We start from the raw sequence: 17,182 nt of genomic DNA, 5'->3' as shown, positions 1-17,182 counted from the left end.
TGTGTGTGTACTGGTGTAATGTGATAACACGGTGTGTGTGTGTGTGTGTGTGTGTGTGTGTGTGTGTGTGTGTGTGTGTTTGTAATGTTAATGTCAGTCTCTAGTGATGTGTATTTATGTACTTTAAGCGTGTGTCCAAAGTTTCTTTACTTTATAACAGAGCTGTTAGCATGTCTGGCCCATGTGTCAGCTGCCTGTGAGATAAATCAGACACTAAAATTTGATGTAAATCAGACACTGAGGTAATGTAAACACTGAGGTAAATCAGACACTGAGGTAAATTTAACACTGGGGTCATTTAAACACTGGGGTTAATTAAACAATGAGGTAAATGTAAAACTGATGTAAATTAAACACTGAGGTAAATTAAATACTGAGGTAAATGTAAAACTGAGGTAAATTAAACAATGAGGTAAATGAAACACTGAGGTAAATTAAACACTGAGGTAAATTAAACACTGAGGTAAATTTAACGCTGGGGTCATTTAAACACAACAATGAGGTAAATGTAAAACTAAGGTAAATAAAAAACTGGGGTAAATTAAACACTGGGGTAAATGAAACAATGAGGTAATTTAAACACTGAGGTAAATGTAAAACTGAGGTAAATTAAACACTGAGGTAAATTAAACACTGGGGTAAATTATTCACTGGGGTAATTTAAACACTGGGGTAAATTATTCACTGGGGTAATTTAAACACTGGGGTAAATTAAACACTGAGGTAAATTAAACACTGGGGTAAATTATTCAATGGGGTAAATTAAACACTGGGGTAATTTAAACACTGGGGTAAATTAAACACTGGGGTAAATTAAACAATGAGGTAATTTAAACACTGAGGTGAATCAGACACGGAGGTAATTGTTTATTGAAGATTACTTATATTAGCTGTGTGATTGTGATAAACGATGTCAACTGTGTAACACTGTAACCTTTGACTTTATTGCTACGATACCGCTAGTCTGTTATAATGTCATATTTTTACAGGAATAATATTGTTAGCATGTATACCTCAAAATATTCTCACTCCTCTGGCAGTCGGTTTGAAGACGTGGTGCCTTATGTGGCTGCAGTGTTTTAGTTTTTTTCCCCAAAGAAAATCTCTGTTGCATCTTGTAGGTAGCTAGTTAGCATCCGATGCTGTCTGAGGTAAGTGTCTGAGGTAATTGTTGAAATTTTTGATGACAGTTGTTTTCACTCTGTCTTTTCATCATCTATATTTTGGGTATTTAAGGGCTTCATCATTATTCTTAACAGCTAAATAGCAACATGTTATAGTTCAGTGTTCATGCTGCTTACTAGCCTAGTGTTACCGCTGTGTTGAATTTTACTGCTTGAATGTCGAGTGTGTTGCAAACATGAGTGTGTAACTTCCTTCACCCAACACAAAAATATCAAATCTATGACAATAGCTAACATTTCATTCATAGATGTAGTGTGTGTTGTCTCCTGTAAGTTGTTTCAGAGCTTATATTTTTAACTTGCTAATGTTTCAGTTGACATATAGAACTTTACTAGTTATGCTAGTACATTTTATTTTTTCGAATTGCTAGTTAACATTTGTTTCTTTGTAGCGCAAGCGTAGCATATTTCCGTAAACAATATCGCGATCATATCAGGAACCCGCTATCGGTCAATACCTAGCGTGAACGCAGTTTGTGTTAGATGTTCATGGCAAATTCACGTGTATGATGTTGAGCCAAGTTGCTAAGTGTGTTTTACATCACCGCTGTCTTTACAATTTCTGTGTACGTCTGTGTAACGCGTCTCAGTGTTTATGTGGTGTGTGTTGGAAAAATTGTGAAATGAACAATAATTTATACGACTGTTACACGACACTTGAGTAATAAAACCACTTATGTATTGAAATCATGTGCTAACGACTTTTATTTTAAAAGCATGTGCAAGTCAATGTTCTGGTCAGAGCTTCAGCTCCTTACTGCAACCTACTGAGGAACCTGAGGAACCTGACATGAGATCTTATATAAAAAAAAAAAAAACTGTGCCCTTTTGTTTTTGAAATTAACAGACCTTCAGGACATATAAGAGATATAATGTAGGTGAAGGTGTGAGGTGTTACAGGATGTTAGTGTAGACCTGGAGGTGGAGAACATCCTGAGGTGAAGTGGAGAGCATTAAAATGGTGAAATGCCTCACACCTTGCCATGGATTATCACGTTATACTATGGTCACATGTCACTGAAGTTTGTAGAGCAAAACTGACTGAATAGTTAAAAATAAAATACAGGCATTTTATATACAACTTGTTACCTCTACAACTGCTGCTCCAAACCTCACACAGAGATAAAGTATAAGAGTGAATGGAGGACCGATGGACCAATGGATGGACGTGTTTGTTCAGTCTTATTATAATATTATACTCAGTAATATGATATAACAAGCTTTAAATCTTTAAATGAGCGACTGCTAAGGGAACAAGTGTTTATAGATGCTATAATGTAAGTGAGAACAGGAAATGACCGGAAAGTAAAACTAAATGGATAAAAGTGTAATCGCTGGTGGGTTACTGTGGTGCACAGTAATCTGCAGTGGGACAGAAAGTTCAGTAACGTTAGGAATAACATTATAAACTGTTTTTAATAACAAATTTTTGAACATTTTAAAACATTATTGTATTGAAGTGACATCATGTCTATATGAATTCACTAAGGTACCATAGGGGCTGCATCCAAAATTCACTGGTTTTCGGAACTCACAGAGGTCTTAGACCGTAACCCCCTCGATGTTCCGGGGGACCAGTGTACTTTAAATAAATGTCATCAACAAGTCAACAGAAAACCTGAACACTTTTCCTGAGACGGTATTTAAATGTACCCTGGGTTTGAGTGTGTAGAAATGTTATCGCTGCAGTGAGACCTGCAGAGCTGCATTCCTGCTGAACAGGAAAAGTGATGGACTCTCACTCCTTCTCCTCCTCCTCCTCCTCCTGCTTCTCGCATGGCACGCAAACAAAAGGCAAAAGCCGCAGAGATTATAAACACCTCCACTTGAGAGCTACTGAAACACGGTAGGAGCGAACTTCACAACATTTTATTCCTGACCAGGGAAAGTGTTTCATTTCAAATCTGAGATTTTGAGCGTCTCGTTTTCACCTCATTTTCATCAACTCATAAACTATAACTTGTTACTTCATTACCTCGTTATCTGTACATCACATCTACAGGCCTGAGAGACGGAGAGACTCCTTCAGCCTTCAGATTATATAGGAAGAGAAGAACCCTATGTAGTATATAAAAAAGTCTATACTTATATATGTGCTCATTTTTTAGAGTGTATGAAAGATATAAAAGAAAAGAGAAACAGAAAGAGAGAGGGAGAGAGAGGGGGGGGGGAGAAAGAGAGAGGGGGGGAAATCTCATACTTTCAGTAAAGTGGAATTTAACCTTTAATTCCACACTTTTACTTCACACGAATTGATTTATTTATTCATTTATTTGTTTGTATTTAAAATTAGCTTTAGTTACTCATTTTCCTATTTTTATTATTATTTTATTCATGATTAACTTTTTATATATTATTTGTATATTTCTATCTCAAATATATAATGCTTATTTCTATTAATTTTAATGGATTTAAAAATAATTTTGCTCTTTATTATCTTTAATTCTAAAACATTTTACTTTTTTTTTAATAATTGTATTAATTATTATAGTTATTTGATTAAAGTTACTTCACTTTTGGGTCTGTTTCTATAAAAATAGGAAAAAAGTTTAATGAAAATTCTTTTGAGGATTTTGGTGTCTTTGGCAAGGGATAATGTGGAAGTGCACATGTCTGTGTGTGTGTGTGTGTGTGTGTGTGTGTGTGTGTGTGTGTGTGTGTGTGTGTGTGTGTAAATAATTCTGCACTGAATAAATGAAGATGAATAAATGTATAAAATAAAAAGTTTATAAAATTGTTTTTTATTTTGCAGACATGGATCCACCAGACCCAGACACAGACCCAGACACAGACCCAGACACAAACCCAGACACAGACCCAGACGCGAGGTGAGACACTTTCACCTCCACACACAGCACGTCGTCATGACGTCCATGAACTGAGAGATGTTTTGTGTGCGAAATTTAGAGCTAATGAACTGAGAAATTAAACTCCATGTTTTCCATTAACACACACTCGCATCTTCATATAGTGTTCTGTAAACGTGGAGAGACTGAAGTTACAGATTTATATTCACTCATGTCTAAAAATTCATCACCTCACATGAGTTACTCTTAGGAAGATGCAGGGGGGCAAATACTTATGCAACACACACTGTAGATGTCAGTAAATCCCACATCAGGACATTCACTGAAAATCTTGAGATGGAAGAGGTTTGATGAGACTCACTTTGAGTGTTTTACATTACACTGTAGCTTCATGGTGGAACTCAAGCAAACATCTGACACTAAAACTCATCTGCTGCTCAGCTCCATGTGGCATTAGAGGGACATGAGATTTATCCAGACTGTTCTTGATGTAACTTGAACCCTTTTCTTCTCTGAAGCAGGATGATGTGCAGGTCTCAGCCTGAGAGCAGTGAGACCCAAGCCAGAGCCAGCTCCAGATCTTTAGATGCAGCTGTTAACTTCAAAAGATCTACACAATTGAAAAGGTAAATCATCTGCCTTTAGATTCTTCTTCTTCTTCTTTCGGCTGCTCCCGTTAGAGGTCACCAAAGCGGATCATCCACCTTCATACTACTCTGTTCTCTACCGACTTTCCACTCTTCATCCTCTTAATCGCTGCTCTCACTTCCTCCTTACTAATCCTATCTACATCCTGCTTCACATCTCCACACCATCCAACCTTCTTTCGTTCATCAGCTGCTCAAAATACTCCCTCCATCTTCTCAACACACTCTCCTCACTAGTCAACACATTTCCATCTCCATCCCTTACTGCTCTAACTTGCAGCACATCCTTCCCAGCTCGGTTCCTCTGCCTGAACAATCACTACAAATCCTTTTCTCCTTCCTCAGTGTCCAACTTCTCCTACAGCTCCTCATATGCCTTTTCCTTCACCACATCCCTCTTCACCTGCTGCTGCATCTCCTTGTTCTCCTGCCTACTTTTCTCATCACTCTGTCGATCCCAATTCTGTTTCTCCAACCTCTTTCTCCTTCTGCTCTCCTGCACTTCCTCATTCCACCACAACGTCTCTTTATCTTCCTTTCTATTTCCAGATGTTACACCAAGTACCTTTCTAACTGTCTCCCTCATCACTCCTGCAGTAGTTCCACAATCATCCAGCACCTCTTCACCACCACCGAGCTCCTGTCTGACCTCTTCCCTGAATCTCACACTACAGTCTTCCTCCTTCAGTCTCCACCATCTTATTCTTCTTTCAATCCTCACTCTCCTGCTCTTCTTCTTCACCTCCAAAACCATCCTACAGACCACCATTCGATGCTGTCTAGCTACACTGTCCCCCACCAACACCTTACAGTGTCCAATCTTCTTCAGGTTGCATCTCCTACATAGAACATAGTCCACCTGTGTGCACCTTCCTCCACTCTTATACGTCACCCTATGATCCTCCTTCTTCTTAAAATACGTGTTCACCACTGCCATTTCCATCCTTTTAGCAAAATCTACCACCATCTGCCAACCTGAACCTCCACTCTCCTCCACTTCTCCTTTCCCTGCTGTCTCTGTAGACGTCTTCCTCCTCTCCTTCTCCTCCTTCAGTCAACAGCAGCCCAGTTTACACCGGTACCCTGTTGGTTAATGATACCTGTGGTGGTCGTTGTTAACTCGAGCTTTGACTGAACTGGTATGAAATTCTGATTCCTGATCCACATATTTGATTTGGCACATGTTTTACTCTGGATCTCCTTCATAACACAAACCTCCACATTTATCCAGACTTGAGACCGACACTGAGAGTCTCCTGATGTCTGTAACTATAATGACTGGATTGTGTGCATTTACACGCTGATCTACAGAATCCTGACTGCTGCTTCTACACATTCATTCCTGTCCATACTCTAGTCCATGATCTGAGGTGTGTGTGTGGGTTGTATATTTGAGGTAGTATAGTATAATCACCAATGTTTTTTTTTTCATGAACACACACTCACGTCTCCATGAAGTGTTCAGTAAACAGTGTGGAGAGACTGGATTTAGGAACAATATGTGTGGCTGCATTCCAGCACTGCTATGATTGGTCCTCCAGACTCAGAGAGGTGGAGTCTACAGGGTGTGGTGTAGAACACACACACACACACACACACACACACACACACACTCTTACACGCACATATGAAAAGATTAGGTTTTCCTGGAGATTCTCTTTGTTCATTGTTATGGGGAAAAAAGTGTCATGGCAGAAATTCAAAAAATTCTGATGGCAATAAAGTCTTAGTCAGACGTGACTTACTTTAGCTAAATTACACTGGAGGTCCAGGGTGGAACTCAGGTGAACTCCATGTGGAGTTAGATGAACAGGAGATATTTATCCACACTTGACCTGCTGTAATGTGGACACTTTTCCCCTCTGAAGCAGGATGATGTTCGGCTCTCAGCCTAATAGCAGCGAGACCAGAGCCAGCTCCAGATCTTTAGATGCAGCTGTTAACTTCAAAAGATCTACAGAACCAGGACGGTAAAACATTTGAACAGGAGAATTTACACTCTGATCTGATTTACACAAACAAACAAAAAAACGTTAGGAAATGTTTAATCGTGTTTGTACTGGGATTCAGATTTCATCTCAGCAACAACTTCAGCATACCCTTTTAACATGGCTACTACACACACACACAAACTCAAACTCAAACCCGAACTCGAACTCGAACTCTAACCCAAACCTGAATGCTGCTCACTAAAAATATACGTTCTTTGTTTCTCCATTTTCAGTGAGCAGCATTCAGGTTTGGGTTAGAGTTCGAGTTCGAGTTCGGGTTTGGGTTTGGGTTTGGGTTCAGGTTAGAGTTTGGGTTAGAGTTCAAGTTCGGGATAGAGTTCGAGTTTGGGTTAGAGTTCAGATTAGTTTCTAATTGTTTTGGTGTAGCTCAGATGTTTCCTTCCTTGTTTTGTGATCTTACTTAATCTACTTTAGTCTGTTTGACAGTATTTTTTTTTTTTTAGAATGACCTTTGACTTCTTCTTCTTCAGCTCACCCCTGAACAGAACCTGGTCTCTGAGGTCTGATGTGAGTGTTCGCTCTTTTGATTCAGTGCCTGAATGTCAGGATGATGATAAGGAAGACGATGGAAGGTAAATCTGAACAGTTTAAACCTGTTAAGTGAATCAGTAATCTGTCGTCCCCTGTTGGTTAAAGTCGGTATAGCAGATCTCTGAGTTACAGTTACATCTTCACCTCTGACTGGTATAAATCTTAGACGCTGGAGACTTCCTCCATTCATCTCACATAAACACCTTGTTAACATAAAACCTCTTAATGACATAATTCACATGACATGTGAATGAACTGTTACTATAGAAACAATAACGTCTCAGAACGAGCGCATTATATAAACCTGCACCACTGTTTTAGAGCACTAATCACCACCTGCTGACCAATTACAATCCAGTGTCATGCAGATGTTTCTACATAATGTTCACTTTGTGTTCTCTGGACCAGGCCGAAGTCTCCGAGCGTCCAGTCCCGTATGAGTGTGAACTCTTTGGAGTCTGCTGTGTTCACGTTTGACCCTCTGGTTAAATGCAGGTAAAATATCATTCTGTCCAGGAAACACACACACTAGCAGACACACACAGTTATAGAATTTAGAGCTTTATAGTTGATTTACCTCAGCAGATGTGTGTGACATTTTACTGTATTAAAAACAGAATTTAATAATTATGATTGTGTTTTTATTGAGAGGAGACAGAAGTCAAAGCTGCTCTCTGAGAAAACACTCCTGTTCTATTCACCGTTTATAAAAACACCACAATTAATCTTAACGGATTTATATTTCGTACAGAAGAAGCAATAACTCAATGGAAAGGCCTCCGAGTCTCAGTGGATCACACGAGTTTAACCCCAGGTGATTCCTCACACCTTCACTCGGCTTTTCCTTCATCTGAAATACATTCACTTCCATCGAACAGAAATAAAACAAAGCCAACTCTTCTGCAGTGAACGAGTGATTCGTGTGATTTGGGTTTTCAGGTCTCCATCTCCAGCGCTGAGCAGAGACTCAGGGATCACCAGCTCGTCAGGAGCCAGCGGTTTCTCCGCGAGTAAAGAGCAGGGGCTGAGCGCTCAGTACGCCGGAGCTGAAGATGTGGCCTGTGACGCGTGCAGCGGGAGGAAATTTAAAGCCTGGAAGTCGTGCTTAACTTGTGTTCGTTCCTTTTGTGAGAAGCATGCCAGGGATCACTACAGGTGCAGGGAGATGGAGCAGCACCAGCTGGTGGAGGTCACCAAAGATCTGGAAGTGTACAAGCAGAATGCTGATTTGAAGGAGGTGATCAGGAAGCTGGAGGAAGTGAACCGGCTGCTGAGAGAAGAACTAAAGTCTGTGAAAAAGGACAGCAGCGCTCCGAGTCTTCCAGCGTACATTATCGGAGGGACAAAACCCACAGCAGGTGAGAGAGGAACCATGAGGTGAAGTTCTCGTACTGAGAGAAAATAAACTCAGAGAACTGATGGGTTAATTTTCTCCCCTGGCAGCCGACGTGGTTTTGGATCCTGAGACGGCTCACCGTACACTCGTCATCTCTCAGAGCGGGAAACGAGTGCGAATGGGCCGCAAATCCAAAGTCCAGCCCGGACCTCAGAGGTTCGACAGGTGGGAGTGTGTGATCGCCAAAGACGGCTTCAGCTCAGGACGACATTATTGGCATGTATGTACACACCTGCACACACTACACACACATGTACACACCTGCACACACATGTACACACCTGCACACGACTATACACACATGTACACACCTGCACACGACTATACACACACGTACACACCTGCACACAACTATACACACATGTACACACCTGCACACGACTATACACACACGTACACACCTGCACAACTATACACACATGTACACACCTGCACGACTATACACACACGTACACACCTGCACAACTATACACATGTACACACCTGCACACGACTATACACACATGTACACACCTGCACAACTATACACACATGTACACACCTGCACACGACTATACACACATGTACACACCTGCACACGACTATACACACATGTACACACCTGCACACGACTATACACACATGTACACACACATGTACACCTGCACACGACTATACATACACACATGTACACACTGCACACACATGTACACCTGCACACTATACACATATACACATGTACACACTATACACATTTACACACCTGCACACACATATACACACCTGCACACGACTATACACATATACATACACACACATGTACACACCTGCACTACTATACACATTTACACACCTGCACTATACACACATGTACACACCTGCACACATGTACACACATACACATGTACACACACATACACACATGTACACACCTGCACCGACTATACACATGTACACCTGCACACGATTATACACACATGTACACTATACACACCTGTACACGACTATACACATGTACACACCTGCACGACTATACACATGTACACACATGCACGACTATACACACATGTACACACCTGCACGACTATACACCCATGTACACACCTGCACGACTATACACACATGTACACACCTGCACGACTGTACACACATGCACACGACTATACACACATTTACACACCTGCACACTACTATACACACATTTACACCTGCACGACTATACACACATGTACACACCTGCACACATGTACACACCTGCACACTACTATACACACATTTACACACCTGCACACGACTATACACACATGTACACACCTGCACACACATGTACACACCTGCACACAACTATACACACATTTACACACCTGCACACGACTATCCACACATGTACACACCTGCACACGACTATACACACATGTACACACCTGCACACGACTATACACACATGTACACCCCTGCACACGACTATACACACCTATACACACCTGCACAGGACTATACACACATGTACACACCTGCACACACCTATACACACGTACACACCTGCACACACCTATACACACATCTACACACCTGCACACGACTATACACACATGTACACACCTGCACACACATGTACACATGCACATGACTATACACACATGTACACACCTATACACACATGTACACACCTGCACACAACTATACACACCTGCACACATGTACACACTATACACACTGTACACACCTGCACGACTATACACATGTACACACCTGCACACACATATACACACATGTACACACCTGCACACACATATACACCTGTACACACCTGCACACACCTATACACACATGTACACACCTGCACACACCTATACACACATGTACACATGTACACACATGCACATGACTATACACACATGTACACATGTACACCTGCACACACTTATACACACATGTACACACACCTGTACACACCTGCACACGACTATACACACATGTACACACATATATACACACATGTACACACACCTATACACACATATATACACACCTGCACACGATTATACACATGTACACACCTGCACACTACTATACACACATACACACATGTACACACCTGCACACACTATATACACATGTACACACATGTACACATATACACATATACACATATGTACACATATACACATGTACACCTGTACACACATATATATACACATGTACACATATACACCTGCACACACACTATACACATATGTACACACTGCACACGATTATATACACATGTATACACCTGCACACTATACACATATACATATACACACATATGTACACATATACACCTGCACACACTTATATACACATATATACACATGTACACATGTACACGATTATACACATATATACACATATGTACACATATATATACACATATATATACACATATATACACATGTACACACCTGTACACACTATATACACATATATACACACATGTACACACCTGCACACACTTATATACACATATATATACACACACACACCTGCACACATTATACACATGTACACACATGTACACGATTATACACACACACACGTATACACCTGCACACACTTATATACACATGTACACACCTGCACACACCTATACACACATATACACATGTATACACCTGTACACACATATATACACACATGTACACACCTGCACACGACTATACACACATGTACACACCTGCACACGACTATACACACACACACACATGTACACACCTGCACACACACTATACACACGTATACACCTGCACACACGACTATACACACATGTACACACCTGCACACGACTATACACACCTGCACACGATTATACACACATGTACAAACCTGCACACGACTATACACACACACACATGTACACACCTGCACACACCTATACACACATGTACACACCTGCACACACCTATACACACATGTACACACCTGCACACACCTATACACACATGTACACACATATACACACCTGCACACACATGTACACACATATACACACCTGCACACACCTATACACACATGTACACACCTGCACACGGCTATACACACATGTACACACCTGCACACGACTATACACACATATACATACCTGCACACACACCTATACAGATGTATACACCTGTAAACACCTATAGCTACCTTTACACACATGTACACACCTGTACAAACCTTTAAACACATGTAAACACCTACACACACCTACACACACCTGTACACACAGATACACACACCTTTAAATACATGTACACACCTATACACATAACTGTTCTCCACCACTAATCACCACTGTTCCTTTTTGAAAAGTCTTGGTGAACTGTTGCTCCTCAGGATGGAGAGCGTTGTAATGTGAGTGTTGTGTTGCAGGTGGAGGTGAATAAGGAGTTCACGATTGGCGTGATGAAGAGCTCGGCAGAGAGGAACGGTCGCTTCGCCTTCGCTCCGTTTCAGGGCTACTGGTGCATCTTCCACTTCTGGCTCTCCTTCTCAGCCCTGGAGAATCACGTGGTGCGTCTCTCCATCAACTCCGTGCCCCAGGTGTTGGGCGTCTGTGTGGATGTGGACGAGAGGTGGGTGACCTTTTACAATGTCGACACCAAAGATCAAATCTACACCTTCAAGGACATGAAACTGGGACCTGGAGACAAGATCTACCCCATATTCCGCACAGTGGAGAAATCCATGGACCTTCAGATTAAAACTGTGAGCTGAACACAGTGTACAGGTGAGATCTGACCTGTTAGAGTTTACCTTCACTCCTCAGAGGAACATGAAGAATTTCCAGCTCCTTGAGTGAACCTGGAATGAGACTCGTGTTTCATGTTACATGCGTCTGATGTACAGATGAAAGAGTTTTGTAAATTCGCTTGTTAAATTTGTTAGCTAGTTCAGTAGAGTTGCTAAGCTACAGTAGATCCTCCTGATGACTGAATGTTGAGGGGAGCAGCTACTTCTTCAGGATCAGGTACGATTGTTATTTTTTTTCCTTCTTTATGATGTGAATGTTTTTCTCAGCAGCTGTAGTAGTGATGGAGAACTTTTCTGACATACGCTTGGAGTGAATCTTCCACAGAACCGTTAGTGTAGTTTATGGAGAACATTTTATCTCCAGGAAGGAAAGGTGTAGTCTGTAATGATTAAGTGCTGTGTGTGTGATTACGTAAAGATTCTTCACTTAATCACCAGTTTTTGTGTAAAGATTCGAATGTGACTCTCAGCACACTGATCTATTAATAGAATGATCTTAATGACTCAAACACTGATTGATTTCTATTATAATTATTATTCATATAAAACCTTTTAATAAAAACGTGTAAACGAGGTCACGTGTGTGGTGGTGAGTTCGAGTCTGGAGTTTCTTCATCATTTATTCCTCTCTAAATGTTCTGCTTGATGTTGAACTGATGCTGAACTGTATGTTGGTGATCAGAACACGTGTAAAACAGAGCGTGAACTCGATCCTGATTGGTGACTCGCTGCGTGTTTCACCAGTTACGTTTTTATCCTCATTAATAAAAAGAAACGAGTGATTTCACTAAATGTAGTAAAAAGTGAGAGATTTGATTGTGAATGTGAAGTTACAGTAAAAATCTCCTTAAATAAAATAGTTCAGTAAAATACAGATACACAAATAAACTACTGAGATTTCCTTCATTACTGTTCAGCAGTGGTTTAGACGAGGTTTCTGGCTGTGATTACTGGAGCGTGATGGAGGGCAGGTATGTGATGGAGAGGGAAGTGTAGTCTGGAACCTCAGTGTGTCAGGTGGAGTTTTTGTGGACTGAAGCACAACTCGCATCACGCTGATGTTCTGAGCTCATTCTGAACCTCGTACTTCAGTAAAAGCGGCGTCTTGCAGAAACACAAACTCCACTGGAATGATGTTAAAGCATTAAAGCAGATGTGAGGAGTCTGTGAGCTGCTGCATCTCTGTGGCCACGTCCATCAGGACACTGAGGTCAGGTGTAGGGGTGTTTATGATCAAACTGTTTGGCTGTTTGATATTTTTCATGAAGTATTTTTATTAATAAAAATCTGTGATCAGAGAGGAGGTGTGATGATCACGAGATCAGATGAAAATGATCAACAGAAACTGCATTAAATATGAGACATTTCGAGATCTTTGTGATCAGTGGTTGCAGATGATCACCCTGAGATTTCACACTTCACTCTCACAAATCCACCTTCCACACACACACACACACACACACACACACACACACACACACACACACACACACACACACACACACACACACACACTTCAGTACCACATGTAGAGTTCTCTGTTCTGTCCCAGCACCACACAGTGATGCTTGGTTCCTCTCAGAACCTTCAGAACATCTCCACGTCAGCATACAGAACCTCCCTCAGAGCTCGTGTCTCTTCTTCAGTATGATTTCCCGTACGAGAGCCGTCACTTCCCTCCTGATTTCCTCCATCGGTTCCTCCGGCTTCCACACATGCAGGACCTGACCCTCAGCACTCACCAGGAACTTCCAGAAGTTCCACTTGGGTATTTGTTGAACTGATTCTGTGTGTCAGTCAAAGACATTCTGTAAACACTCCAGCGACGGTAACGCAAACACAACCATAAAACACACACACACACACACACACACACACACTCCAGACTGATGTTTATTAGTAACACAACACTGAAGTGTAAATACAGACTGTACTAAAACTTCTAAAGACACTTTTAAAGAACTGTAACACTAAATCAGACCATCCTCCCTGCAGTGTGTGTGTGTGTGTGTGTGTGTGTGTGTGTGTGTGTGTGTGTTCTTCAGGTTGTGTTGTATCTGGATTCAGTTTTTACCTGTGAGGAATCTGAAAGCTGGCTCTGCCTCTGACCCCATGATTTTGATCACGTTGAAGAAGGGAAACGTGACGGCGTAGTTGGACCTGGCGAAGGCCTCTGCGTCGCGGCCCATCCCCGGTTCCGTGTCTCCGTATTGGGCACACGGGAAGGCCAGGACGGTGAAGTGGGTGGAGCCCAGGGCCCGGTGCAGCTCCTGCAGGTCTCTGTAGTTCTGCTCAGTGTGTTCACTGTGACTCGCTACATTTACAACCAGAGACACCTGAAAGTACCATCACACAGTCACACCGTCATCCAGTGCTAACACACTGCTAACACACTGCTCCTGAATCCTGCATTCTGATTGGTCAGTTTTGGTTAATTGTCTATAACAGCAGCTCTGAACTCCACACGCTCTCATACTTTACATTTCTTTCTGAAACTGATCCAAAAACATGTCTCCATGTCACCAGGAGGTCATTTCTTTTTGGAAGATGTTTATTTAAGTTTACAGAAGGAGTCCAGCGTCAGCGTGACATAACAATCAGATGTAAAGCTGGAACTTTAAGTCTTCTGCGATCTTCAGGACAGAAAAGAGGAGGCTTTTGAGGAACGTTGGTTCCTTTGAGGATCTGTTTATTGCTTGTAATGTAAATGACCGTAAGAATAATCTTATCAGGTGGACTTATTTTGTTTATCACAGAAGGAACATGAAGTTCCAGAAGAAGAATCAACACAACTGTTTCTGCCCCAAATAAAAGCCGATCTAAAGGAGATATTCATCTCATTCCCACATTTATTTTATTCCTATAAATATTTCCCTCATGAACACTGAACCTCAGCAGCTTCCATGGAGGAAACCAGCATGGCTTCTCTGCAGTTCCTCCAGTGGTTGCAATATTATAAGAATTATTCACTAAAACGGTCCTTTTTATCGAAGTGTCACCAAAAAGCGTTTCTCCAGGAACTGATTTTAAACTTTATCACATTCATGTTCAGAAGAAAACCTGGAGATCTGAGGAATTACGTTTCCCATCCGGATTCTGAAAATCACGTCTGCGCCTCTACGATTGGCTAAAAGGTTCAAAGGCGCTTGCTAGTAGCCAATCAGAGAGCTGAGTCTCAGACTTTATAGCGAATCACGATGAAGGAGGCGGGACATGACGGAATTCAGGTAGAAACTCGGTCAGCTATTGGAGCAACAGTCACGCGTGGGGGGAAGTGACTTCGTGGCTGCAGTAAGAGAATTCCTGCAGAAGTGTGTGTGTGTGTGTGTGCGCGTGTGTGTGCGCAGAAGGAAAACGCTTTAATTCACTATTAAAAGTGTAGAGCAGCAGTAGAGCAGTGTGGTGTGGAGATGTTTACCTTCCCCCGGTACTTCTCCAGTGAGACACTTCTCCCCTTCGTGTCCTTCACCTGGAAGGAGTAAAAGTCGGCGTGGTGGTGGTTCCTGGAGAGCTTTGCGTGCAGGAGATAAAGTGATGAGATGCAGAAGGTCACTGTGAGGATGAGGGACACGAGCCGGGCTCTGGAACTGGACTGTTTGGACGGATATCCACCCAGAGCCTCCATGTTGGAGGAGTGAAGCTGAAGATGGAGGGATGAGGGATGGAGGAGTGGAGATGTGTGGAGGAGGTGGACACCAGGTCTCAGGTTACAGCACGAGAAGAAGCCACGTGGAGACTCAGCAGCTGAAACCCTGAACCTTTTACACACTTTCTTTTATTCCTTTTTCTACTTGCTGATATTTTTATTACATTTTATTCCCTTTTAATTATTTACACTGATATTTATATTAATTTCATTAAAACAAGTCTTTTATTTAGAATTTTCACACTTTCATTATAAATGTATTTTACACACTGGATTATATTTTTGTTGTGTGTATTTAATAGATTTTATTTGTGAAATTAATATTTTATTAAAGAAAAAGTAAAAAATACCAAATAAAACAGTTCTGAGTGACTTCACTTCATTTACACACAAAAACTCAAGAACTCTGTCCAACCATTTATTACACGTGTGTGTGTGTGTGTGTGTGTGTGTCTTAAGAGATGGTGAGTGTGTGTTAGAGGTGGTGAGTGGGTGTGGCTGGGACGTGCGTGTGTGTGTGTGTGTGTGTGTGTGTGTGTGTGTGTTTTAGAGGTGGTGAGTGGGCGTGGCCGAGACGTGTGAGTGTGTGTTAGAGGTGGTGAGTGGTGTGGCCAGGGTGTGTGTGTGTGTGTGTGTTAGAGGTGGTGAGTGGGTGTGGCCAGGGTGTGTGTGTGTGTGTGTGTGTGTGTGTGTGTGTGTTTAGAGGTGGTGAGTGGGTGTGGCCAGGACGTGTGTGTGTGTGTGTGTGTGTGTGTGTGTGTGTGTGTGTGTGTGAGGTGGTGAGTGGTGTGGCCAGGGTGTGTGTGTGTGGTGTGTGTGTGTGTGTGTGTGTGTGTGTGTGTGTGTTAGAGGTGAGTGGGCGTGGCGGACGTGTGTGTGTGTGTGTGTTAGAGGTGGTGAGTGGGCGTGGCGGGCGTGTGTGTGTGTGTGTGTGTGTGTGTGTGTGTGTGTGTTAGAGGTGGTGAGTGGGCGTGGCGGGACGTGTGTGTGTGTGTGTGTGTGTGTGTGTGTGTGTTAGAGGTGGTGAGTGGGCGTGGCGGGCGTGTGTGTGTGTGTGTGTGTGTGTTAGAGGTGGTGAGTGGGCGTGGCCGGGACGTGTGTGTGTGTGTGTGTGTGTTAGAGGTGGTGAGTGGTGTGGCCAGGGTGTGTGTGTGTGTGTGTGTGTGTGTGTGTTAGAGGTGAGTGGGCGTGGCCGGGACGTGT

General features: G+C 42.2%; 2 protein-coding genes across 7 annotated transcripts; one reads left to right on the top strand and one right to left on the bottom strand.

Moving 5' to 3' along the window:
* The first annotated feature begins 2,908 nt into the window (after positions 1 to 2,908).
* Positions 2,909 to 12,843, top strand: LOC124399511 (tripartite motif-containing protein 72-like). Of its 6 annotated transcripts, none has more exons than XM_046870461.1 (10): positions 2,909 to 3,030; positions 3,937 to 4,012; positions 4,513 to 4,617; positions 6,510 to 6,608; positions 7,094 to 7,222; positions 7,590 to 7,676; positions 7,933 to 7,995; positions 8,121 to 8,539; positions 8,625 to 8,797; positions 11,953 to 12,843. In XM_046870461.1, the coding sequence occupies exons 2-10, from the start codon at positions 3,939 to 3,941 to the stop codon at positions 12,295 to 12,297; spliced, it is 1,494 nt and encodes a 497-aa protein (XP_046726417.1). In that variant the 5' UTR covers positions 2,909 to 3,030; positions 3,937 to 3,938; the 3' UTR covers positions 12,298 to 12,843. The 6 variants fall into 6 exon arrangements, with proteins under 6 accessions (XP_046726417.1, XP_046726415.1, XP_046726419.1 ...); XM_046870459.1 differs by having other exon boundaries at positions 6,507 to 6,608; XM_046870463.1 differs by having other exon boundaries at positions 4,510 to 4,617; positions 7,121 to 7,222.
* A 744-nt stretch (positions 12,844 to 13,587) lies between these two features.
* gpx8 (glutathione peroxidase 8 (putative)) lies at positions 13,588 to 16,223 on the bottom strand. Its single transcript, XM_046872257.1, has 3 exons — positions 15,752 to 16,223; positions 14,408 to 14,669; positions 13,588 to 14,119 (listed from the first exon to the last, which is right to left on the bottom strand). Exons 1-3 carry the CDS (start codon positions 15,956 to 15,958, stop codon positions 13,956 to 13,958), a joined length of 633 nt encoding a protein of 210 aa, XP_046728213.1. The 5' UTR covers positions 15,959 to 16,223; the 3' UTR covers positions 13,588 to 13,955.
* Positions 16,224 to 17,182: the final 959 nt, after the last annotated feature.

The sequence above is a fragment of the Silurus meridionalis genome, chromosome 17 (assembly GCF_014805685.1).
Source record: "Silurus meridionalis isolate SWU-2019-XX chromosome 17, ASM1480568v1, whole genome shotgun sequence".
Lineage (NCBI taxonomy): Eukaryota > Metazoa > Chordata > Actinopteri > Siluriformes > Siluridae > Silurus > Silurus meridionalis.
The sequence above is the reverse complement of the archived record's forward strand: the minus strand, read 5'-3'. Positions and strand labels throughout refer to the sequence as shown.

What these genes read in the sequence shown, in the direction of transcription:
- LOC124399511 (XM_046870458.1), top strand. Translation starts at nt 3,939, where the DNA reads ATGGATCCACCAGACCCAGACACAGACCCAGACACAGACCCAGACACA. An exon ending in AGATCTACAGAACCAGGACG is followed by an intron (nt 6,609 to 7,093) that starts GTAAAACATTTG and finishes TTTTTTTTTTAG; the next exon opens with AATGACCTTTGACTTCTTCT. An exon ending in CAGGACGACATTATTGGCAT is followed by an intron (nt 8,798 to 11,952) that starts GTATGTACACAC and finishes GTTGTGTTGCAG; the next exon opens with GTGGAGGTGAATAAGGAGTT.
- gpx8 (XM_046872257.1), bottom strand. Translation starts at nt 15,958, where the DNA reads ATGGAGGCTCTGGGTGGATATCCGTCCAAACAGTCCAGTTCCAGAGCC. An exon ending in TGGAGAAGTACCGGGGGAAG is followed by an intron (nt 14,670 to 15,751) that starts GTAAACATCTCC and finishes TGGTACTTTCAG; the next exon opens with GTGTCTCTGGTTGTAAATGT. An exon ending in AGCTTTCAGATTCCTCACAG is followed by an intron (nt 14,120 to 14,407) that starts GTAAAAACTGAA and finishes ACTGACACACAG; the next exon opens with AATCAGTTCAACAAATACCC.